General features: G+C 35.6%; 1 protein-coding gene across 2 annotated transcripts in view; it reads left to right on the forward strand.

The window, feature by feature from the left end:
• The first annotated feature begins 2,624 nt into the window (after nt 1–2,624).
• The window catches only part of LOC116159947 (RNA-binding protein fusilli), a 49,799-nt gene continuing 25,066 nt past the window's right edge, over nt 2,625–27,357 (forward strand). Inside the window, exons 1-2 of one of the 2 annotated variants that reach the window (XM_031473057.1) lie at nt 2,625–3,554; nt 25,544–25,916. In XM_031473057.1, coding sequence (XP_031328917.1) covers nt 3,405–3,554; nt 25,544–25,916 — 523 coding nt within the window. In that variant the 5' untranslated portion in view covers nt 2,625–3,404. The remainder of the gene's footprint in view (nt 3,555–25,543; nt 25,917–27,357) is intronic. The other variant, XM_031473058.1, reaches the window with a different exon arrangement.

Consider the following 27,357-nt stretch of genomic DNA (forward strand, 5'->3'; position numbering starts at 1 on the left):
TCATTAAAATGCACGGAAATCAAATAGCGCGTACTAGAGTAAATATTTCCGCTGTAAACGTTGTTAATTATAAATACTTTTTCCTCAGTGAACCGCCTTACTAGTCTAGTCATAGCTTAACATGATTTTGGTAAGTGGATTTATTGCGGAATTTTTTATAAAATTGTGGGAAATACACTTGAAAATGAACTAATTCCTATACCATCAGACGAAGAAAAAATCTTCTTTCGATTGGTGTCATTATAAACCCTCTAAGTTAACATGGGGAGCAACTATCTCCAAAAAAACCTTTTTCACATGTTAATTCCCTATGTTCGGTTTGGGAATATTCACACGGTATATAGGTATATAATTTTATAATGATAATATATAAACAAGTTTCAGTTGCCCATTGGGATTTCCCTTTGGTAGTAGTAGTGGAATTATTTATTGCACACTGTATATTTTGTTAATTCATCTCATAAAATATGAGAAAAACCTCTCAAATATTTTTGTATATTGTTTCCATCGTAATCTTGGAGTGTCCTCAGAATCCTATCGCCGGCGTTGGATTGTCGCAACTTCCTGCGTTTTCCTCTGATCCTGCGATATTCGGCGTCCATAGATTTTTGTACTATTTGGATCATATTGATGAACCTTCATCGTAGGGTGAGCGACGGCGGAACAACACTGCATTTTCCTATGTGCGGGCGTTCAACGTAATATTCCGTGGACCAGTCCAAGATAGTTTCGAGCTCCGCTAGTAAGTGGTTCTCCAGCTCTTCCATGCATCAAACGACGTCCCCCTCCGGAACAAAGGCGATCGACGTTATCATTCGCGCTTGCAGAGCGAATTTACTGTCTGATGTGCTGTATCGATTCAGCAGATGCCCTGAAGATAAGTGCTTCCTGAGATTCAGCACCAAGTGGATAGTTGCGTCAAGAAATTCCTCACGTATGGCGTTGTGGACACCCACTTCGTAGTCGACGTTTAATGTCTGTGTGTTACAGTTGGGCCATATCTCCTTAAGCAGATGGAACGCCCTCTTGTACGTCCCCGCGTTGTTTTGTTCAGCAGCAGACTGAAACCTCCGAAAAGACAAAGCTTGCTCCTGTTCGAGCGAGGAGGACGAACACTGAAGTAGTGATGGACGATAGTGCCGTCCATGTACACATGCTATGCTATATCTCCGAAGCCCAGCGCTCATGATTTGTTCTATAATTGTTCCGACTACTATAAAAGAAAAATCCCAATAGTGGGCACCCGAATCTGTATATAATCATATTATCTATGAGGCCGAAATTTTGTCGACCACCACCGAAAAGTCCCGCCGACGAAATGCCTCCTCCACCAAAACGCCTCGCCGCCGAAACGCGCTCCGCCGAAACGTCCGTGTCCGTCGTTTTATTGACATAGGTACCTACTTGATTTGTTTTGTGAGAGAAAGGTAACGGACAATAAAAATGTCAAATGTTATTAGTTTTATGATGCTTTCATATTCCTAAACTATATCTCGACCAGACTATAAAAATTCGGTTTTTAGGATAATCCATTTAAAAAGACGTGTCACTCGAGGAGCCGCATATTATAATTTTTAACTGGAAGTGAGTTAGGTAATGGTACAAAAGGGAGGTCTGCCTAAATCGGCGTATTTCTGCAATTTTTTCTTATCAAATTTTGTATCTGTGGGAAGTAAACATGTTACACAGGAAATTTATGGAGAGGATAGATTGGAGTGTGTACCTACAGCTTTGCGCAGTGGCGATATTATATTGTAACCAATGAAGGAATACCTACTGAGATGCAATTATTGCTGAGTGTAGCTAAATGAAAGGGACGCCATGACGCGTAATAAACGCGAGCTTGCTAAATGCACCTGTCTATTGGCTTCGTCATATGATTTTTACTTCCGTATTTGTACCTTTTTCAGCTTTTAGGCGTCTATGATGTAGAGACAGGCATAAGTATAAATATTAATTGAGAGGGATTATTAGATATAAAACAGTGGCGAATTCGCTTATCCTTTTTTATCATCAGTTCAGGTGCATGACGACAGCGAGAGGCATAGTGCGTGTAAAAGAAAAGCAAGAAGGAAAATTTAGCGAATGTTCACACTACGCGCAGCAAAAGTAATAAAGTTACGGCTTGCCAGAATCAAGTTCGCAACCAATCAGATTTAACCGTAATAGAAATGATTATCCAATGGTGATTTAGAGATTGTTGTTTTTTATTAGCTATACAAGAGGACATGAAGCGAAGAGTTTCAGCTATTTATAACCTCTCGGGAAGGTACCGTTTTGTAAACTTGAAGCATTTCGTGATCTATAATGAATGAAAACATTCTTTACCTTCACCTTTTGGCTAACGTATCAAAGCACCATCTATTGAGGTACTACGATAGAATGATTCGCGGTATTCCCTGATTGAATTGCACGACAGCTTCCATAAAGGGTAATGAGGAAGCGCCAAAAGCATTTTTCAATAGTAGGTACTTCGAATAGGTAACATGCAACATGTGGCAACCGACGATAGTCTTTTTAATTATATAACGTACCGATTTCGAAGGTAAGTATAGAATATGCGCGTTGATTACAGTTACGTTGCGTTAGACTGTACTTACCCTTCTCCCCGATTGGTGTTTTACCTGGCAGGTAGAACCAGTCGACGCGGCCCCTTCTACGAGTGTACGACAAAAATTGAGGCTATCTGACAGCCTGAATGTAAAAATGAAAACAATTCCCATTAATTATTTTTAAAACCAAATATTTTGTAATGACCGGTAGGCTGTGAACATATATTTTTAAAGAAACGTGCAGTCGTTAAAACAATAAGTGCCTTAGTACCTACTCGGATTAACCTGTTGATTCCTGCGCACATCCTATTATTTGGTGAAAAATAAACGTTAATGTGTTTCAAAATTACAAAAAGGACGTACCTATCTTTCTAAACGTGATGCTGCCCCGAAAAAAGTACCTGAATTAGAAAATAACGCAAAACCGACGTCGAACGCTTTTACCAAATTTTAAATGTTAAACTTGTTTTAGTGTACCTATTATAAAATTGAGAAATACTCTTCGTTTTAAGTCATATTTATCGTTGTGATATCCTTCGTTAATTTATTTACTTAAATAATATAATTTAAAAGACCTACCGTCATACGTTATAGGTTAGATTAGGTACTAAATAATACTTCTGTGATTCTCTGATAAGCAATTTCAAAGTGATAAGAACATTTCTTGTACCTATATCTACCTACTGATATAACTACGGCCGTAAAAAACTGAGTGCTTACCTACTATTTTACATTCTAATGCAAAACTTTAAAAATACGGGGAGAATCAACAAGTGGTCGCGTGGCAGCATGGCGGATTGTGTACTATAGAAGAATATTATTCCATCATTCGAATTTTTCCATATTCACCAAATGAGTATTAAAGGCCTCAATATGATTGGACCTCACCACGTCTGCATACTTTATGTGGCTACAGCTGGCCTACAAGGACCGCTGATGGGATCAGACGAACAAGAAATTGTCCTTTTGATTTATGTTATCATCGATGTTATGCAAAACAAGGTGAGTTTTATTTATGATACTTTTGTGTGTATAAAACTTGCGACGTACCTATACACCTTAAAATTCTTTGTAGCTTAGTAAAATTAACTTAGGTACCTATACAGATACTTCATACTTATACCTACCCAGTGGATTTCCAACATTTAATAATAATTGGTTAGAAAGTTGCATACTTCAGAAATGCGATCATGAAATGAAACGCGATATATAATTAGCGGAAATCTATTTTTAAATTAAATAACTTTTGTATTATGGTAGGTATCAATTAAAAAATCCAGTCGGTAGGCAGGTATATCAACTGCAGTTTCTTATATTGGTGTACAATAACCTTTAAATAAAGGGACTCTTGCCCTCTGATGGGATACTAGAGCCACCTTATCTAAGATGCACCAAAGATGATTGAAAATAGTGTACCTAAGTAGGTATAGTATCTATCGAATCTCTCTATTGATTAAATAGGTATAGAAATCTAATTGCGTTTATACGTATACAATTCATTAAGTTTATTCGTAAGGTTCACTGAATATATACGAGTAGATACAGTTTTAGATTTCTAATACGTACCTCCAAGTTCTGAAAAACGTACCTATTTTGGAAGTACTTATTAGAAATCTAAAACTGTATATAGGTATTTAGTGAACCTTACGATTTCGCTTACGAACAAACTTTACAAACGCCTATATTTGCTTACCTAAAAGATAGATAGTAACCATTAATTAAAGAAATCGACCTGTATAATATTCTTACTCGTAGGTAGGTATATGAACAAATCGAATATAAATTCATCTATATTGCACTAGGTACAAGTGGTTTAGAGAAATTGTAGCGGTTACTAGAGTTCATACACAGATTCTCCTCGGACTCCGATATCTGAATAAATAAATAAAACAATCGTCCTCCTAACGCATCCTGTCTATTTCGGATTTCCTACCTCGTTTCCTACAAAAGAAACTAACAATGTCAAGCTTTTATTTATGAAACGTAAGAAAAACCGAATCTTGGACCAAAAATAGTGAAAAGGAAAAGTTATTCACATTTATGGGTTATTGCCGTTGCATTCCGAAAATGTAGATCATCCTCAGGATAAACTATCAAAGTCACATTTTCTATACTTAGATTTCAATATAGATCAAATTACGAGTATTTTATCAATGAGAGCAAGTATAAGCATACGCGGTACTTTTTCCAATTATATATCGAGGGCTCGAAATTTTTCAAAAGTTCCAATATTCAAACACCTAGGCAAAATTGTTAGTTCCGCTATTATCTCCAAGGAAAACTTTTTAAGTTCTTAGCGAGGTTCTTAGCGACTATTCGATTGGGGAGGGGACCAGACGTAAATATAAAATCGTACTTTAAACAAATCATGATGATGATCACACTATAAAAACCAATGATAAAATATTTACATTTTGCGGAACTCCATACGCATGCACTAAAAAAATTGCGTGAATCATAGTTATTTGTAGCTAAAGTTTGGTCGTTTTTAACAACATAATGAGAAATTCAGAACCGCAGCGCAATGGAAGCTACACTTTGATTCTATATAACAATAAATATACATCAACAGTTCATTTTAATTTTGGGACATCTGATGCATATAATAATAATTACCCTACTTACTTTACAACAGATGCATTTAAGAAATGTTCCCCTTTTCCCATATTCTATAAACCTTAGTAGGTAAGTCATCCCGTTCAAGTTGCGAATCCCCTATATTTTGTATTTTCGTGAACATTTTAACAGCGTGTATATCAGCCCAAGGGATCAACGAGGGGATCAGGAAAAAGTGCTGCACGAAACAGCTATATTCTTAGTTGGTAATAACTAATAAGTATGGCACATTGTACACGAAATATGCCTATACATTTTGATTGAATGATATACAGGGCGTCGCGTTTAAAAAAATAAAATTTGTAGGTACCTACCTATGTCACTATCACGGAATCGAAAATTTGCTGACATAAAGTAAGCACCTGAAAATGGTTTCATGACGATTTCGGGTAAAATTTATTACAGTTAAAATTCTCAGCTAGCCGTTTTTAATCCGGGAATTTTCAAGAATAACCACTCCAACCTGGGAAAAATTAACGGCTATAACTAGAGCACTCGTGCTAGACAAAAGGTATTCCTATATGGTTAATGTATATTGCAATACTTTATTGCCCTTGTCGAGTTCATTGTATCATAAACTCAATAGGTACAATTAAGAAATTACAACTGTGTGGCTTGGTACAAGTATTCAGCATGTTGAGTCGAAAAACTAATTGCACTAGATTTCTAAAAATTTGAACCTAAATTTATTAAAAAATCTCATTTCAGATAGGTACAGTAATCGGCAGCTAAGAAGGCGAGCTATATCCGCAGACGACAGATGAGCAATTTAGGGTCTGCATGCTGGAGGAACCGGTGTATCTCAGTGACACACCAATAGAGAATATGAATAGTGGGAGCGTGTGATCTCTTGCCTTCTTAGCTGCCGGATCATTTATATAATACTACTTACCAGTTTACCAGGCTTCCAGTTGTACTGGAAATTGACTCCCACTGGATTATTTTAGATGAGCCTTGCTATATATTGATTATTTAAATCTGCACGTCACTGTATAGGTATACCTAAACCCAATTCTCCTTTTTCTCTACAATTCAATTCATTCGATAATAAAAAAACACAGATAGCTTGTAATTAAATCCCTATATTTATTATATTAAACATCAGACTGGCCGTTGAAGAAAGTGGAACGGAACGGAAATTTACTCGGAAATGTATGCAGTAGCAATTAATTTTTAATTATATCAACTTCACTTTAATAAAATCACCAAGAAATAAGGTTGTGTCAAAGCAAATCATAAAAAAATGTGCCCAATCATTGACAGAGGTACAGAACAGCTTCGTAGCTCAAAGCAAAAATAACGCTTTTAGAAGAGTGTCTTCAAAAATTAGTAAGTGTAGGGAAAAAACGTTTCCTACGAAAGTTTATTATTTTCCGATGTAGCGTAAGAATATTTCATAGAAACTGTAGTTGGCACTAATTGAAAAAATTAAGTTGCCCTACACTTGACTCTTAAGGGACAGTTATGTGAAATTGCGCATAGCATCATTAAATGACCCCTCCATATGAAGACGATTTTATATAAATCATTTTTGATATTCCCGCTAGTTTCCGCAATAAGACACCCTGTACCTATATAAATTAATTAAATAACTGTAGTGTACTTAACCCTCAGGTTCTACGCTAACTGCACACTATAAGAACACGGAAACCAACCCCGCAACGTTTAAAAATGAGCACCAGAATGGTTATTCCCTTCAAAAGTTAAACAGATCCCGCTTAAATTTAAAATCGAAAAGTAGCACGTGATCAACATCTAAGGTAGGGCTCCCTTAGGTTAGCTAGGACCTGAAGTAGGTACAGTACGAAAGGAACGTAAAATAAAACACTGAAATTATGCAAAGTTAGTTTAATAATGATTGTTATTATTATGAAGATTCAGATTGTGAATTCAGATTAGCAAAATAGTTTGTGGATATATCAAGCTTAAGCAGTGACTCGAGCAGTGATTACGAAAAATAGTAAATGCATCTACACACAATTGGTTACACTCAAGGTTAAACACAAATTTTTGGAACAATGGACCAGGTAAGCAGCTACCTAAGTTCTGAGAAAGGGTGAAGCGTGCAGGATGTCACTCATCTTTGGTCCAATCCAATTTTTTCTGAGAAACTGGATGGAAAAGGAGGACCTGCAGATAAAGGACGAGAAAAGATCGCTCGAATTACAAGCTGAATTCCAACGATTTTCATACTGATCCTTAGAAACTTTTTCATGTTCAGTCTAACCAAAGAGTAATTATTAAGTATTCTTTGGTCTAACTAACCTTTCACCGCACATTGAATTTTAGCGTATAGGCGGTACAACTGAATATCGAGGTAAACGCTGTACTTTGTGACAAAAGCATGAAACTCGGTACACATGTTTATTAGGTCCAAATAAAACTTTTGACCCGCAGCACCCACCGAAATTTTCGTGTGGGTTCAAAATTTGAACACTTGTTCAAAAGGATGTTCAAGATTTTAAACCTGTAAAAATTGACGAATTTCGGCATTCTAGGGGTCGTTTTTGAATGATTTAGGGTCGCTGGTGCCAATGGCGGCATTAAAAAAGTTGCATATCTGACCCTTAGGCCCCAAATTTGGAGTATTTTCAAAATAATGGTTAAATTTTGAATTTGATAGTTTTAACCCTGCGTGATGTTTCGGATGTCGATTCCAGCTAATTTGGACGTGCACTACTAGCTAGAAATATAATATTGAAGTTAAAACAGTTTCTGGTGTGTAAATAGGCCGTTAGGTAATTAATAATTTATTCAAAATTTGGAAATTCCATACTTGAAGGATTTTGCCGTTCTTGGTGTCGTTTCTATATAATGTGTGGTTGCTGATGCTGATTTTGTATTCAGAAAACAGATGCGACTCATAGTTAGGCCCTTTTCATACTATTTTACCTATTAAGAGGGAATGTTCAGCGTAGTCATACCCTTGTTGCCCCGGATTACAACAACTATTGAATGACAAAGAAAGACGAAAGAGACGGGGCCGGGGCCGCCTATGCTTCCATTAATGCCCTCCCGTCATCGTTTGTTGGGAAATCTGTACTGCACAAAATGCAGCGAAAAAATTTGTACCGCCACGCTATTTTGGTGTTTCAATTCAAGCTATAATGTAGTAAAGGCACAGCATACCCAGAACAGCATGAAAACTCACTAGCGCGGGAAAATTTTGCGCAACTAATCGCGCATCCTGCCATCTTACTAAAAAAATAGTATAGATTTATCATGGGCGTAGTCAATTTGTTGTTTGCGCGATTCATTATTTCGTTCCTAGCAGTGGCGTAGTAATTTTATTTACATACTTTCCACCTCTCCACAAGTGAAATATTCACACCCTTGCAAACACTTTCCATTGCAATATGTTTTAAAACTTTACATTCGGACCAGATTGTTTTATACACTAAAAATTATAAATAGGAATTTTAAAACAAATAACACTCAAAAACTTATTATCTGGCGCCACCAATAAAGTTTATTCTATCTCACATTGTTACTTTTTCTACCTTAAAAAAACAGTGCATCGATATACAAATCTACTACTTGATACGGTCCTGTTGATACCTATACCAAGCTGTCACCATTTATATTAAATTTTCTGAATACGGCTCTGCCTTTTATACCAATGCAAATGGCGCAAGGTCAAATTTAGAGAACAAAATTTTACAGGAGTAAGTTTTCATGCTGTTCTGGGTATGCTGTGGTAAAGGGGAATGCTGTAAGCGATTAGCATTTATCTCGGCATTTATATAATGTCGAACAGTACAAGGCGCTTACTGGAATTCAACAGGTTGCAACGCTTTTAATTTAAATAAGTATATTAAGCGCTTTTATTTATTGATATACTTACAATTAACTAGTTCGAGTTATCGTTCCGACATGGAGAATTTGAAACTTTGTGTGACCACTATTAGGTATAGGTTAGGTCTGCAGGAATAAATAAGGTTTTCACAAACTAAATAAACTATTTTGTATGATCGGCAGCAAATGGCGCTTTTTAACAATGGAATTATAAATACACAATATACGCATTCAACGAGAAATTTCTTTTTACCTAAAACTTATTTAAAAAAATGGGAATTATGTAGGTACTTTCTCATTAATTTCATACAGCATACGGTAACTTTAACGGAGCCTCCATTCAAAGTATATGGAGTATGGACTATTATTAGCATTGTAAATTTAACGAACCTTTCATAGTATTCATTTTACTCAATAGATAAAGAAAGAGATTTATAAATCTTGGCATAGCTGCAACAAATACCTACCTACTGCATAGAACGGTTAATATTGAATATAGGATTTGATGATTTGTAAGTAGCTGGTATTAAAAAGAGAATAAGTATCCAACTAACAATTTGAGTTTTTGTACGTTCTACCTAAAATACTTAGCCATTACAAAATTATTTAAAGTAACCACTATTTAGAAAAAAATGTAGCCAGGTTCTTGAAATAATTAACTTGTTGCATGCTTGCTTAATCAAATTCGGCTTATATCCTTTACAATACCTTTGAATACCAAATCTTGACATCAGTTAGTATCGAGGTTAGTATTCATGTATGTATGTTAATTAATAATGTGCTATTGTTCACTCTGAGGGTTGGAACAGTTCGTGAGAGTTCCGGTATAGGGCGCCGTTCCGTCCAAAATTATTGTAGGTACATACATATCTTAATAGTATATGTAAATCTATTTGTTACATTTTTGTGGTAGGTATTGATACCTACATAGGCTATATAGCACATTTTGATCAAAGAGTTTTTCAAGAACAGTAGAGTTGTTTCATACGGAAAGATTTCCCAGTTTGACATAGTGATAGTACTTTAAACGTAATTTGTATACTATATAAATAAAGATCTGAGTCCGAGATACCTTGCTTTGAAGGATCAACTGTTAGAATTGACTCATCATTTCTTTACCAAAATTTTAGATCGGTATAGAACCAGCAAAAAGAAAATATAGAATTAAGCACTGTTTTCTGACCCTATTTTCCTCCGGTAAGAATGAAATGGCAAGTTTTGTTGTACAGCCTTTACTATAAGATATCTTCGAAAAAGTGTCCACAATAGTAAGTACCTACGTTAGATATTATTCATTGACTTCTTCCTCAATGAAACAAGTCTTCACCACCCAAAAACGTATCATTAGATGCATGTGCGGAGCAAAAAGTCTACAGTCATGCAAACCACTTTTCACCCTGTTACGGATGTTACCTCTACCGTGTCCCTATATACTCGAGGTGTGTAAATTTGTATTCCTGCGTAAAGACAACCTTAAACGTAACTGTGACATACACGAACACGAAACGAGAGCTACAAGTAACCTCAGGATACCGTTTGCAAGAAGGAATATTAACAAAGCCCAAAACAAAGCCAGCCCACATAGGGGCAAAAATGTTCAATAAACTCCCGTCCAAAATCAAGAACGCGCAGAAACTGTATACCTTCATACGGCAACTCAAATTTTTTTTATTCCGTGGAAGATTTCATCAGTTAAATGTTAAATGTCAAATGTTTGTCTTATTTGTGTTTAATTGACTTGTCCTATACACTTTGTTTGTCTTACAGGATGAATATATGTTTATTATTTATTATATTTTGGTTTTTAACAGTTTGAGATTAAGTCTTTTTTCTCTTTACAACGATGCGAGCAACGATGTATTGCACGTGGTGGTCTATGCTTCTAAAAATACATTTTTTTGGTTTTTTTGCGAAGAGTGCTTAGGAAATACAAAACGTTCTTTTATTGCGAAGAAAACTTTGACAGGTTGATCCATCTGTCTGGTTGCTGCATTGCCATACAACTAGTTGTGTTCAGAAAATTCTGTTTTCAACAGAATAAACCTTAGTTTTCCAAAAAATATAATCTGCCCCATCATTGTTCCGACTGAACGCTACGTTTTCCGTCCGGACCCACTTCTGCGGTTTTGAACTACTTTTAGGGGAATGGTCGTAGAGTCCTGGAATTTTTTGCAATATATTATGTGGCCTATACCTTGAAGGTGTGCCACACGGCCTTCAAATTTCGCAGTCTTAAGGGAGGTGGCCTCCATGAATTATTTCCTGAGATGCTCTTCGGCCCCTTACCATGATATACAGGGAGTCTATAAAAGAACTCCGGGGTTTAAAAAATTAATATTTTTTAAACTATAAAAGATAGCAAAATTTGATCAATTCCTTTGAAACAAGCAGCTCAAAGAGTTTTACTCATACGAATTGGGAATGTTTCTCTCAACAGTTGGCAGCGCTGCGGAGCGTTGACCGTGAAATGACGTAACGGCTGCGGCAGGCAGTCAGTGTCGTCTGGACTAACTAACTAACGGACCTCACATTGAACTTTACTAAGTTGTTAAAAAATCTTGAAAATTTAAGCTTTCTAATCATGTATAAAACATGTATGTACGTTTTTTACTGTATTAAAATATTTTGTCTTAAAACCCCGGAGTTCTTTTATAGATACCCTGTATATTCTCCAGAACAGATTGTCGGAAAAGACTACTCACAAAAATCACAAAGGGCGATTGGGACGTCTTAAAGAATTATATCCATTGGGGATTATCGGAGGAACGTACTCTCAAAGACAAAATCAATCGGGGGTGTCGGAGGATTTTGAATATCCTCCCCATTAATCATATACTAAGAAAGTAAATATCGATAACATGCTACTACCTTCTAACCCAACCATCTACTAAGCTATTTCGGTTTAAAAAATTGCCCTTTATCTTTATCTGCACAGGAGTTGTCCACCATTTATGCTTGTTAAGATTTTATAAGATTTTCTTATCAAATTTCCGTTATATGCAGTTATACCGTTGAATGAAAATACTTCCTATTAATGTAATGGGTCCTGTTAAAATATAACGTTTATTAACAGATTGGATATCTGGCTTTTTATACCATATAAAGGTATCCAATTCTTCTTTTAAAAATTTCATTTCAACCAACAAAATAAGCGGGAAAATATTGCTTAGGTCTTGTAAAAGGTATGAATCATGGTGTGATGAGACTTGTAAAAGGTACCTATTGTAACATATTACCAGACTGAACACAATAAGTACTTCCCCCGCAACTCTTAATCCTTTTACAACAGGTTGCATTTTTAGGGGATTATTTTCAAGAATTATGTTAATGGTGTCGTTTGTGGGATAGTATTGACTTCGGGATTGAGATAGTCGTAAATAACTCAATGGCTTAGCCAGGAACTTGATTTGGGAGGGGCTGATGTACTAAGTTGTGGAGGGTGCTGAAATTTTAAGGAAAAGAAAAACCGCTATCCACTTCCACGTGACAAATTTTTCGTCTGTCGACTTTATTTTAATATACCTAATGTTATTTATCTACCTGAACCGCCACTGAACCTGATGGTAATAAAGGAAAGGATTTATTAAATTTTTAAAAAGGAAACAATTTACGATCTTTGTACACATAAATACGACGCAATGACTATCAGTACGTCTTACGAGTCGCTGTCTCATCAGAACGTCTGTCGCCTGTGTAACTGTCCTTTTGTTTTGCAGAAATGGGCATAGTTAGTCATTCATAAATAAATGCCATACTTTTGCCGATAAACAATTTACCTTTCAGTTTTATTTCGCAGAAAGTTATTTAATTTTACATAGTGGTTACAACCGTGAATTGATCTACCGTACGATTTTTGTTCACGGGATTTGATTATAAACTTCGCCACAACTTCATGCATTTTTCCAATAGTTCGCTTCAACTTCACAACTTTACCAATACTTCATGGACTTCAACAATACTTCACGAACTTCACCAATTGACTTCATCAAAACTTCATATGAACTTCATTTCATCACACTTGTACACCATACTTCACCAGTGGTTCACCCCTCGGTTTCTACCAACTATGAGAACTATTGATATCTTGCTTTAAAGCATATAAATTTTCCTGGCAAATTTTTTGCATGAGAAGTTTCTGTTCTGATGCGCATTTCCCTTACAGTAATCTAAATTCTTCCATCTGTGAACGCCATCTTTTCAATTCTCTTCATTGTCTCATGTGTTCTTGTCTCATTTTACAGATTTTGGATCATTTGGTATGGATTTTTGACTTCAACGAAATTAGACCAGAATTTTACTTGGAGATAAGATCGAACATTCTCACTATACACGGCAATAATTCGTTCATGGATATAATTTGTGGGTCTGTACCCATCTTAGTAAAAATTTTATAGGAAATGCTTCTGTGCTCAGTTTTATATCGCCCATTTTTCAGCATTTAAACCGCTGCCGAAATTACAAAAATCTTCCAATTTGTACTGGCAAGCTACTCAGGACATTTATAAGTGCCGAAGCCGTTTTATAATCGTTTTCATCGCTAAGGCTCGGTTGTTCAATCATGGTTTAAACCGTAGATTAGCTTTAAACTCAGTTTAAAACGGGAAGGGCGACCGTTTAAAGCTCCTAAACCATCAAACATAACTTCACACACCTACAGAATGAATCAAAAGCGAAAATATTCTTGTTTCGGCTATTGCTCTCATGGTTTGATCCATAAGATTTTGCTAAGTCAATCAACGTTGATGAGCTTTTTGTTGGAGCCAATGCAGCTGTTTTTGGATGATGAAGAAGAACCTCTGGTTCCCAAAAATATAGGAAAGAGACCTGATCATTTCAATATGTTAACTGAAAAGGAGTTCGTTGAAAGGATTTGCTTAACAACATTTTCTTTGCTGGTTTTCCACCAGTAGTAGTTAAATATCTCTTTTCATTTGCGAACTTTTTCTTTAATCTCTTTTTCATATTAGTTTCATAGTACTTTCACATGCCCTTTTTGATCACCGATAGCATTAAACTCATCAGCCAGTTGGTCCCATGCAGCGTCTTTGATAGGGTTAATTATGTCCGTTTTTTTTTGCACTAATGCACTTTATTGTTGCTCGAAACTTCCTGACGAGCTACAGAATCATCGTCTCTTCAGTTGAGCTAAAGTTTACAGCTTGCGGTCGCTTCCTTTTTACATCGTCATCATCCATTTTCAAAACGGCGTCGGAATATGATAGGAAACAAAAACTGTTTCTGTCAAGAACAAAACTAATCGTGCGAGGAACGTGCACGCGTGTCAACCAACAAAATTTGAACCTCAAAATATTGAATGGATATTAAACGAAGTTTAGTTAAACTCTCCCAAACTGCAAATGAGCAACGCAATGAAAAATAAACTGTGGATTATCTTAAGCTACAGACTACCATGCAGTTTAAACCATGATTGAACAACCGGATACATAAAAATGTCTCCTCTTAGTTAGTCGGGGTTAGCCAACCTTTTGCAGGCGGCCGATTGGTAAATGAATTAGATTGCATAAAGTGTACTAACTACTTTTTCGTTCATTACAACCATTTGGGCGCTATCGGTTGCCCACAAAATCTTGACTTTTAATCACTCTGATGGTATAGCAATTGGTCGACGGCAGTAATTAGAATCAATCCTTACGGAAATAATTCGCCTTGAGCGTCCCAATTTTAATGGAACTCATATTTCCATATTTTCCTAATTCCTCATCGTCAGTAGGTCTCGTTTAGACGGTAAAAAGGATAACGACATCGAATGGACGGCCGCAATAGTAAATGTGGTAAATATTTGCAAGGGCGGACTGGGTACTTACGGGTCAGGTGGAATTGCATAGGTTACGGGCCATTAAAGTATCAGTGTAGTAATGAATGGTGCGGGGGGGGGGGGGGGGGGGGTGCTCTGCGGTGCACCACAAAACCACAAAAACATTTTTTGCTTCATTTTAGTACTCCATTTTCGGAAATCAATTACAATACAGTTTTTTTTAAATTGCAGCTGATAATTAAAAGTAACAAAATATACAATCCAAACGAGGCGCGTCACCTATCAGGTATTCGCTAAAATGCATGAAATAAGATTGTTAGAAAATCAGATAAAATACAAAAATGTGACAAGGGTGACCGAAAATTGATGCATTGATTTCCAAGCGAATGTGCATCAACACCAGCCCTTTGTTTGGCAATAAATTCAAACATTCTAGAAAAACCAACTAACTCTCTGTTGAAGAATTCTTACGGGGATGAATTGTCCTGGTGAGCGAATTTTCCGGGAGCGAATCTGGGAGCGAATTTTCCGAGGAATTTTCCTTGTGCGAACTCTTCGGGGGCGAATAATAATTATGTCCGCACACCTTAGTAAATATCGGTATGTGGGTGATAAATGTTACAAAATACAGGGTTATATAAATGATTCATCGGGTTTCAAAATGTAATATCTTCTAAAGTATTGCACTTACAATAATTAAGGCTCTAAAGATTTTCAAACCTAATGAATCATTTATAATGTTAGTCAACGTAAACGTGGTCCACAAGGTTTTATAAGGAGTCACTCCGACGACGACGAGAGGTCCGCGCTCGAATTCTTCTTGCCGTAGGTATGTGTTAAAACTGTATTTTTCCACATTAGGTACTTGTTATTGAATGAAAAGTATAGGTATGTATAGTTAGTTGTTTTTGTTTCTTAAGAAGTGAACATTGAAATCTTACCCAAGATTAATATTGTTGTTGGTCTTTCGGAACTACTCTTTCTTACTTTTCTAAGTTAATATTATTACTTTACTATCAATTATAGGTATTAAGTTAAAGGGCTATTGCGTAATTGTTTATTGATTGGCGTATGGTTACAAGCAAATGTAGAAACACATACTACACAAGTTTGTACTTTTATGCCTATTTAGTATGCAATGTATTTAATATACATACCTAATGCATTACGATAAAGGGAAAAACGGTACCACCGTGTTTGCATGACATGTGGGCTACAGGTGTATGCGTACATTCATCGATCAGTGTGTCTAAAGTTTCTATTCCCTATCCCTTTTCAACCATGGTCGTATTCAGTGTATTTTGAAAGTCCTGGCAGATCTCTTGGCTACAAGTTACCGTGGCTAAATGGGCAATGATCCCGAAAAAAAGTTTGTATTCTATGAATGGTGATAAGGTTTTTTTTAACTTCTTAACATCCAATATGATGCATTCGTAATAAGAATTTCAAACGTACTCGTAATTCAGTAGATATACCTCAGTGTATACGGATGGAATTGCATAAGTTTGGACCATACTATTTAATCCGTTACTTTCTTTTGTAAATTACGGATAAGTACAACAACACAAACATGTTTTATAGTCTGTGTCGTCTCCAATTTATGCTTTTACTATACCTAATCGTAAACTTAAGAAGTCGACGTACTTATACTTCATATATTTCGCTATAGCGCGGAAACCAATGTCATTTACATATTCTACATTTCCCTCATTGGATTTCTGGAAGAATTGAAAGTTTCAATCACCCTCATTATTTTGTGCTCTGTAGACCATGTAGTTTACATGCTTCGTTTAATATTGAGCGTACCCTTATTGGATGTACTTTTTCGGATTTTAGTTAATATTTATACAGGAACTAGAATTAATTAGTTGCAATAAAAAAGTGATTACTGTGCAGAAGCAATTCGGGTTATACGTTAAAAACCCACGAACCAAACCAAATTGCTTGTTTTATATAGAAATATAGCCTTGATGAGAATGGACGCATACTTGCACATAGATAGGTACTAATTGAAGTATTACATTTATATAAATTAAAAAAAATCATATTTAGTCTTGACTCGTCGAAGGTAGCCACTTCAGACAATCCTTTCGCCCAAAAAAAAAGTATCAAGTTCGGATACCAGTGTAATCGTCGGTTTGATTTTGTCTCTTGCCATGTAAGCAAGGCAGCCTCACGATTTTTATGATTTGTATTTGTATATAAATAAACTACATGTTGGACATGTTCTTACGAAAAACTGTTTATTTCATCAATGACAAATGGAGGATTACAGGTTCAGGCAACCCAAAACCGATGCAATCAGGGTATAACAGGAATAAACCTAGATTGAAATAATAAAGATTATTGTAATCTAGGACTCGGCCATGTAACCAAAAATTTTGTTTAATCTCAGATTTCGTCTTGGATTTTGATTATAATTCACTTTCTTGCAACCGGCTGCCTATATGTTTCGCAATTTATTTCTCTTTCTCTTACCTATAATAAAATTGAATGTTATAAACGTTTGTGGGACATTTAATGCACCTTAACGTGCTTTAAATAGTTTTTGTTATTGTGATGTACACTAATCTTCAGCATTCCAAAATTCATTAAAAACCGTCTTGTCACTGAAACGTTACTTTTGCCCAAATTGGCTGGTCAATTTCGTGGTTCGGTTAAATCAAAGTCAATGTCTAGGTATATAATTAAAATCGCAAAAAACTATTCATTTTAGATAGAGTTGTAAACAGCTCTCACTTTTTAGTGCAGAATCCACTGTTGAATACAAGTAAATTCGCTCTAAGGTGAATAACTTCAGTGCATTTTATATGTATTGATGTTTTTCTTAGTAGAGACATCCCGCATCTATGGGTAAAATTTCAAAGAAATATCTATCGATTAATGAGATTCACATGCTACTTTAGGTGTAGATTCTTTTTTCTCGTTTATTAGACTAACCTATTTTTTTCTAAAATATAGGACAGACGTTTTTAGAAAGAATGTTATCACATTAATATAATACCATAGCTTTAGCGTTTTACATTCTTTTTATTTGATGATAATTTTTGTGCTTACTTTTATGGTAGTCAATTAAGTTCACGCAGACATTTGCTGGATTATAGTGTACAAGTAATGCATTTTTATAGGTACTAGGGTAGGTAGCTGTAAAATGACAATTTCATTCAAATGTGCATGGATTTGAATCATACTCTGAATCAAGTATAATTCGCAGACCGCATGCAGTTATTAATTCAGTTGTTAGGCATTATTTGTCCAAGATAGGCCGTCAGAACGCTTCTAATAGGACTAAAAATTATTTCCAGTATAGACCACAATGTGTGTATCCACAGAAACTAACTTTCAATTCATTTTTAAAGGAATTGAATTCACCTTTAAGCTTGAAACTCCCATTTTAAGGCAAATATCTTCATCGCTATCCTTCAATTTAATACAGAAAAGGCTACAATTCTATAATAAAATTTGTTAAGGTCTGCAATTTACATAATAACATACACGGTGTCCAAGATAAGGATGTTTATGATGGGAAGAAACTACGAAGATGGTCAAATTATGAAAAAGTTGCGCAACTTTTATGTCTTACTAATCCTATCATAGCACATTTTATATCTGTGATACGCGGGCATAAAGTATCACTTTATGCCCTAGGGCATTAGTATCACCAGAGTAACTCATTTAGTGTTTTTATTCAATGTTTATACTTAATGACAAAACAAACAAATATTTGCAGGTCATTGAAAATTAGAAACGTCAATTATTAATTGTCAATAGGTACCTACTAAATCACAGATTGGCCTTATTTCGTATAGTTTCTGGAACTTCTTGCTCATTCACGATGAATTGAATTATTTAAAATTACGTTTGACGTTTGGATGGTTTCAATCACATTAACAAATTCGAACCACGCATACTTGATCAAACATAATGAATTATTTTGTAAACGAATTTTGACGAAGAAAACTATATTTGTAAAACATAAAATTGTGTATGTACCACGGACATAAACTGATGTTTATACTCTCGGGCGACTAAAAAGCTCTCGGGTCATAGGCCCTCGAGCTTTTTAACTCGTTACCTTCGAGAATATAAACATCACTATTATGCCCTTAATACATAAATAACTATTATTCACCTCATAATTATATGTAATATGTCAATTGCCAACTGTTTTGAAGTTTGGAAGTGAGCAATTGTTTCACATACTTTGCGAACCTCGTCGAGGCCGGCAAAGTACTTCCCGACCTGCACGGCGATGTTGATTAGATTTCAATGCTACGCTGACACTGGTGGAATTTGTCCTACTACCTCTTTAAGTCAGATTGTGAATAAAATAGTATACAAACCTCGCTGGTGGGTGGTTTCCATTTTTTTACCAAATTTGAGATTTGAGCAGTAGAAGGTAGTACAATTTAGTTGACAGTCACCTCACGATAGAACGCTATACAACAGAGAGCAACGTGTTAAAATTGTCGAGGTATATTACCAAAATTCTAAATCGCCGCCTGGCCGCCTAATTTTTCGAAATCATCAGCCAGCTTGGCCGCCTCGCTCATGCGATTTAACACCGCCAGATTGTTTTCTTTGGGGCTACGAGAAGGAGAAAGTCCATGCTAACAATCCGCAAACAATTGAAGACCTTTGTGTTAAACTTTTGTATTGGAATGCCTCGTATAAGGCATTCTTCCGTTTCCATAACTTTCTTTCCTGAATACAGTCAGGGAAATTTTTCTAAACCAGGATTATTTGTTTAAGTTACCCCTTTTCACCTTTTTAACGGCCGAATTTACGCAAATAAGTGAAGGAGTGTGGCGCGGAATATTCATTTTTGGGTCTGAATTTAATGCTGCAACTTTCAAAGTTGGGAATTTAATGTGAACTAAACCGTGTTAGTTGCGTTTTTCTGAAAATTTACTATATAATCAGGTAAATTACGTATAACACAATGCAAGTTTGGTGTTTGGGGTAATGATATAGTGAGGATGAAGGTAGTTTTTGTACCAATTTCATTTGGGAAATGGCAAATCACAATTCCGCGATGGGTAAGATAGATGGGGATAGATAGGGAAAGGGATGATAGTGTTAAATGCAAAGTACCATTTCGATAGATATATACAAAATCAATTATAAAAAAACAAATAAAGCACTTATTAAGCTTCGTTAAATTCTACAAGAATAAAACCAGTATCTATCGGTAAAATACCTGCAACATTTCGTTATGGTTGTAGTTGACTGGTCAGGTATCAAACCTGGATTATTATGTGGCTATAGGCATAAAGTGTCATTAACTTTTACTGTTATCTCTCTCGAGCTTGAGGCGCTGTGACGTTAGTTTATGTAATTATAAACACGTTTTGTGTCAAGTTTTTTATACATCATTTTCGTAATATCGGGCTGTTGCAAGGAGTCGAAATGTTGGAGATTTTTTGTTACTTCTATAGAATTAGGTCATTTCCAGAAGTTGACAATTAATTTTGTATGTCGAAATGATACCTACCTTTATTGGTTGCTTATGCTTACCGTTATAAGGTTGCCACTTAACCTCGATTGTGCCTCATAGAGGACGTAGAATTACATTTCTTGCACGAAATATAACAAAAAAGCTACCTATACTTACCGTCGCCGTCGTTGACCTGGTTGGTGCGTATTATACAGGGTGAGACTTTTCAGGTGTTTAATGCGGTACGAACTAGCGGATATAGAAAGAAGATTAAGTGCAATTATACTATCTTTTGTGTTTTTTAGGAAAAACTCCATGTAGCTAACTGTATATTTCGCAAAAAGGTTTTTTTTTAAATATCTCTTTCGACGCCGGTAATTTTGTTTTAGTGGACATGCATGACTTCATTTAATACTGTGATGCTTTGTTTCAATAAGATAAGAGTGCGAAGCACTTGTGAAATATCATTGTTACAATGGAAATATGGTGCAGTACACATGAAAAATGTAAATTTGCGAATCTGAATAAAGTTTTTGAATCAAATCTTAATAAAATTAATTTAATTTTGTATTAATGAGATTAAAGTTTTGTATTTTCGTTACATTGAAAATATAGGCAAATGCTAAAAGTCTATATCCTAGGAGGCGACTTAACCGCCCGGTGAGTTTTCGCCGCAACTTGCCGATTTACGGGTATATTTTTGTATTTAGTCTCTAATGGCCGTTTGCACTGACAAATTAAAGTGGAGCTTAGCTTAAGCGTAGCTTAAAAGCCATGACAATTGGCAACGATTATTGAGACAATGGTTGCTATGTCACGCTACGCTTAAGCTAAGCTCCACTCCCACTTAAATTTGTCGGTGCAAACGGCCATTAGTGGTTGTCCTCATAGCACATTGTTTTTGAAAAGCTTATAGGAAGCAACTAAACTAAAACTAATATGTTCTGGTAAAAGCGTAGTAACTCCTATTCATATCCTTCTACTAGGGCGTTAGAAAGATTTTTTTAAATTATGAAGCATCGATTTTTGATCCAAATGGAAATTACTCTTTAGGCAATTGAATTGAGTATTTGATTATCCTTTGAGAAAATTTTCTTCACTTCACAAACCCAGCCCAAAAAATTGTATATTTTTTATTTTCCTATATAGGTACATCGCCAACTCAATCGCCAACGAATTTCACTCTTTTGCTAACTCTTTAGTTTAGACTTTTAGAGGATCAAAAAAGACAAACGCTTTTTAAAATATCGCCCTGTATATACTCAAGTTAAAGCGTTTTTTCGTGTTCCACGCTCGAAGACTAAGTATACACATATACAATGTAATACTGTTCTATACCGTGTTTGAATGTAAAATATAATCAGCACGGTAACAGTGCGAAAGTCACATACATTTAATGCAATAAATATAAACAACACAAGATAGCAATTTCCGTGGAGATTTTAATTATCTTCATTGTAATAATACGGAAAGCAAAACAAAAGAATTTCACAATGTTGTAAACTTTTCTAATAGTTTCAACCTACATATTCTGAATATGCAAATAGTAGTGGTAAATATGAGAGATGCATCAATGGTGTAATTCTTCGATTGGACGCGGACACCTTGTAACGAAATAAATTAATTTTATAATTACGCATCGGATTTTCCTGGAACATTAGAAATTACAAGCTGACAAAAAATAAACATATATAATTCTTTATTTTTTAAATTTCATAAATTCCACGAAAAAGATTAAATTCCTTCCTAAATTCTATGGCCATTGTTTACCCAATCTTTGCACGCTGAAATGTTTCTGAAATAAACAATTAAAAAAATCAGCATTCTGATCATTTTTCCACACTTTCGAAAAACGAATATTTTTAGCATACTCTCTTCTGTTCTTCTGGATGGAAAATTCTAATCCTAATGAAAATTGAAACACGTGTGATAGGTAAATACTACAGTTAATCTGCGGTACTACTAAATGCGTGTGTTTTTAAAATGAAATATATCCGGAATTATTAGTTATTAGTGTTATTACCTACAAATGATGCCCCCGATTTCAATTGAAAATATTACTGGATTAAAGGCTGAGTCTCACATAAGCGACGCGTCTACGTCGCAGCGCAGCATTTGCTGCTTCCAGAAATTTGCGTGCTTTTAAATGGGGTAATTCTCACTATAGCAGCGGCAGAGCGTTCAGTGGCGTAACTACAATGCCTCAAAGGTACGCAATGAAGACGGGCCCCGACTTAAAAAGGGCCCCGGCAAGAAATGTACAAAAATTTAATTCGTTTATAAAAAATTCTGAAAAAATTGAAAAAAAAAACGAAGCTGCATGCTTCCTTTTACAGTTTACAGTTACAGTCCGAAGAAAATTCTGAATCATTGCTCACGGAGGGTAAATGTAGGTGAACAATCTCCTTGCCCATTTGTGAAATATAACATTCCGATGTCTCTTACATAAAATACATGAAATACTTTGTTAATTATAGCGGGACCGAGAGCGGGACCTTCTCCAATTCAGAAGGTATCTGGAGGTCTTGGATACGGTAACCTTAGACTGAAGTTGTATTTCGAGATGAATGCCGCTAAGTAATTTTAACACTCCAGCATTTACCTCTGCACGGAGTAACAGACATTTAAAAAAGGGCAGATACATACACAAAGAGTTTAAACATCGAAGGAACTGGCCAATATTAAACAAATCAAATCAATACAAGAGTTATAATTAAAATTAAGTACATTACTACCTTTTGTTATGGCACAAATACTACACAAATCTTGACAATTAAAGTTCAAACAAAATCAACTGGATTCTGACTGAACGAGGTGACGCTAAATTTTACAATGGACCTGTGAACCAATGAATTCTAAAATGCAAAATCAGCAAAGCTAAATCAAGACACTATTTTCTACATATAGGTACAGATTAACATCGTTTAAAAATTGCTGATATAAGGAAAGGGCCCCCAAATATTTTTGAAGACGGGCCTCTAAAATGAAATTACGCCACTGAGAGCGTTGTATGCGATCCAGCAACGGATCTGTTGCGTCCCTTGGTAAACAGTCTGACGATGTTAGTTGCGTCTCTCGGTCATAAATAATATAGGCCTATTGCGTCCCCCACATTGTTTACAGCTGTTAAATGTTATGAATTGTATTTTTCACTAGCATTTTGTTTTATAAATCTAGAAATGTAATATAATATACAGGGCGACTATTAAAGATGGAACCAAAGTTCTCACCCTCAGACCGTTCGAGATATAGACATGAAATACTTCAGAAAATGTCCTTTAGGTGTATGATTTGTATTCTTTTGAAAGACCAAGAGATTGAATTTTTCTATACCAACTTTGGCCAAGGCGAATCTTTTATACTGGATCTTGTCAATATTAATTGTGCTGCTAAGTGTGTTGACTTTTCAAAATCCATAAAAATTTGAGATGGAGAAAACGTAAGATCAGCCGGACGCAATTGAGTTATAGTAAAATTTGCGCACGCAAATAACAGTAAATTAAGAGGGTAATTAGAGATCTAGGGACGCACCAGGCATCTGCTCTCCGAAATCTATTTTTGTGTAAAAACACTGTCTCGAAAATTGAATAATTAAGCCTTATATTCAATATGTAATATCATTGTATATACATCTTAAAGTACGGCCACGCAATGTTAAAATCATGCGACGCTTATTTGGGGGCAAGGAGATTGGTTCTGGGAGCCTACCAGAAAAGTACAGAATGCGCGCTGCGATCGCTCGGTTGGGTAACTGTATAACGACAGTAAAATTACAGAAACCTTTATCTAACTTCGTAAACGATACAATTTCAATAGTCTTGTTACATGTGGTATATACAGAGTGGCCCAACGAGAAGTATACAGAGGGCTTTTAGGGTATTAAATTTAGAAATTTCGAAAAATCCTCGAACACGTCAATTTTGTATTCGAGGGGGACAACTTTTGGAATACAAATCACGAACCCAAGTCTTCACCCCTCTACGTAGTGAGCTTAACCCCTAAAATTTTAAATGGAATCCTATGGCAAATGGCACATTATTTGAAAGCCAATTTAATCGTGATTACTAATCTGCTTTGCTTTTTAAATTCTATTGATTCGTTTCGGAGATATTCGCATTTGAAATGGCTTTTTCCCCTGATTTAAGTCCTTTAGATTACTTCTTGTGGGGATATTTAAAGAATAAAGTTTATGCTACTCCGCCCGGAACATTACAAGGGTTGCGAGCACGTATAACCATAGTGTAAGAATAGAATACACTATGGTATAACTCAACAATTTCGAGCGATTACCCCTGAAATCTTGCAACATGTACGGCAGCGTTTTGAAGCAAATCTTTATTATTGCATGGAAGCAGGCGGAAGGCAATTCCAGCATTTATTGAAATAAATGTTGTGTGTTTAAAGTTATTTGTTATTTTTTGCACAATTTAAACCTTTTTTAATACAAGGTGACTTACATCGCATTTGTTTTGGTTCAATTCAAATGCAAATATCTCCGAAACGAATCAATAGAATTTAAAAAGCAAAGCAGATTAGTAATCACGATTAAATTGGCTTTCAAATAATGTGCCATTTGCCATAGGATTCCATTTAAAATTTTAGGGGTAAAGCTCCCTACGTAGAGGGGTGAAGACTTGGGTTCGTGATTTGTATTCCAAAAGTTGTCCCCCTCGAATACAAAATTGACGTGTTCGAAGATTTTTCGAAATTTCTAAATTTAATACCCTAAAAGCCCTCTGTATACTTCTCGTTGGGCCACTCTGTACATATTTATAAATCAATTTTGCAAAGTTTAAATCGAATGGACCCAAGCGTTTGGCAGTTATCTTGTTTACAGATGGACAGACGTACACCATTCACTCCTCCCAGGAAGCTTCCATCGCTTTGTAAAATGCACTTTTTAAATTTTAAATTTGACACGCATAGAAGAAAACGATAATAATTTATAAAGTCAGGGACAATAAATTGTGACATGTTATCATAACTAAACGTACAAGCACTTATTGTAAGTAGGTATCTATACTTCATTTTTGTATGGAAATGCGTTTTACTCAAGGTAATTCTTGAAGCCCATTATTATTTGTAATAAATAAAATAATTGAAGTGGTTATTTACGTATTATCGCAACATGGATAACAAGTCTAATGCAATGTATGAGCCAAGTATGTTTTTTTGCTATGGAAACGCATGTACGTATAGCTAATTAGTACTTACTTGGACTAATAGGTCAGGTCCTTGATCGAAGGGGCTAAAAGTACAAAAGTGTAAATAAAATTATGCAAATCACGTCAAACTGCTTGTTATTATTTAAATATGTGCATCACAATTATAGATGTACATTGTAATAATTACATTATTTTGTTTCAGGTTGTGGGAATCCAACAATATCCAGTTCGTCCATTAGCGGCAGACGTAAACGAAAATATTTTATCCGACCAACTAACATCCGAATCCGTATTAACCGACGAATTAATTAAATCCGCTGGAAGACTGCTAGAAAACGCTTTAACGGAATTCGAGATCTACTGCGCTAGCATTCACGTTGATCCTCACAACCCCGGTTTTCAGTTTGTAACGGACGGACAGTTACCATTAAGACAATGTTTGCACCCAGAGGCCTGTAGAAAAGACATAGACTTACCTTATTACTATTCAACTTTCCATGACCTAAGGAAGGAAGTAGCGAAATTTATTGGAAAAACTGACGACTTACCTCAAAGTGTTCCTGATATGGTGACGTGTATCCTTTTTTTAATTATCAATTAAAGCGCCATGAAAACCAAAATACTTTAAAAATACGCTTTTTAAGAGGAATAATTTTGGTTTTAATTAATTACCACGCTTCTCTTTGTATTAATCTTTTAAATAATTAATTCTTGTTGATAATAAGCTATTGCTAAATTTTCTCACAATAACGTTAATTTTGCCTTAAAAAACTCGTTTGTCGAGAGTTGTATTGCCGAAATTTATGACGTAACTACACAATAATTAAACATAATTAAAACTATGAATCTATATATAAAACAACTCAGATATAATAACAAACCATGGTTCTATTTGCTTTAGGTAGATATACCGATGAAAATATTGCAGTCTTTATTATACGTTTTATTATTATTTAAACTCATATTTTACCCTTCTCTTTACAAAAGTAAACAATCTTCCTGAAGGAGCTTTTTGAAGCATACCTGGGCGCGCCTTGATGTATTGTATACCTACGTCTCGCACAGTGGCGCAGTATGTGCAAAGATGTGTCTTCCCCCTTTTGCACCCCCCACAGAGACGGTCTACTTCAAAGCTCATTTTGTGTAGGTGTATTTATATATTTTATATTCCCGCTGAATTTCAGGTCTAGAAAAGCCTTGGCTTGTCTACGACCAGAGTTACTCTGAATTGCAGTATTTTTCTTTTCCTTTTCCACTGTTACATGTGAGATGCTACAAGCCGGTTGAGGTCCTATAGAAGGCAACTGCCAACCTTCCTTGGCTAATCGGCCGGTCATTTCGTTACCCGTAACAAGAGAATGTCCTGTAGTTCAGCGGAGAGCCGGCGCTAACTCGCTTATTTGAGGTAGTTTTTTTTTTCGGAGTAGAAAGAATTGGGACCCACACCATTTTGTTCAGAAATGTTTGAACCTTCAGAATCTCGCTTTACGACATTTTCCCGTGGTCCTGACAAAAGTTATAGGCCGCTAAAGTTGAACTTTACTCATTTTCGCGCGCGCGACTAGACCACCGAAAGTATTTATTTTCTCCGCAACTAAGCGATATACATCAATAATTCCTTTTGTAAAATGAAAGTACATTTATAGCAGAATCTTAAAGCATTCATATTTACCTACCGTGTTATGCACAGTTTTTAGAAAAATGACCGTCAACTTCCAAAATTCGTGTAGCAGATGAAAAGTGCGCACTTTGAACTCTCATAACTTTTTATTTCACGATATCGATTTCCAATATGTATAGCTCATTCGATGCTCCAAAGCATTGTGATTATTTTATTTTCTATAACATTACCGTGAATTTTTCATAATAAAAAAGTTACGGTCATTTAAGTAAGAACCTACCCACCTCGCCGAGTCGTGAGTCGCGAGTGAGACGGAGAGGGAAGGATAGTCAGCAGCGTTCGCGCAACAAGGAACGATGCGTAAGAGGTTCTACTTTACTAAGAAATGTCTCTCC

The sequence above is a fragment of the Photinus pyralis genome, unplaced genomic scaffold (genome assembly GCF_008802855.1).
Source record: "Photinus pyralis isolate 1611_PpyrPB1 unplaced genomic scaffold, Ppyr1.3 Ppyr1.4_LG1, whole genome shotgun sequence".
Classification (NCBI taxonomy): Eukaryota; Metazoa; Arthropoda; class Insecta; order Coleoptera; family Lampyridae; genus Photinus; species Photinus pyralis.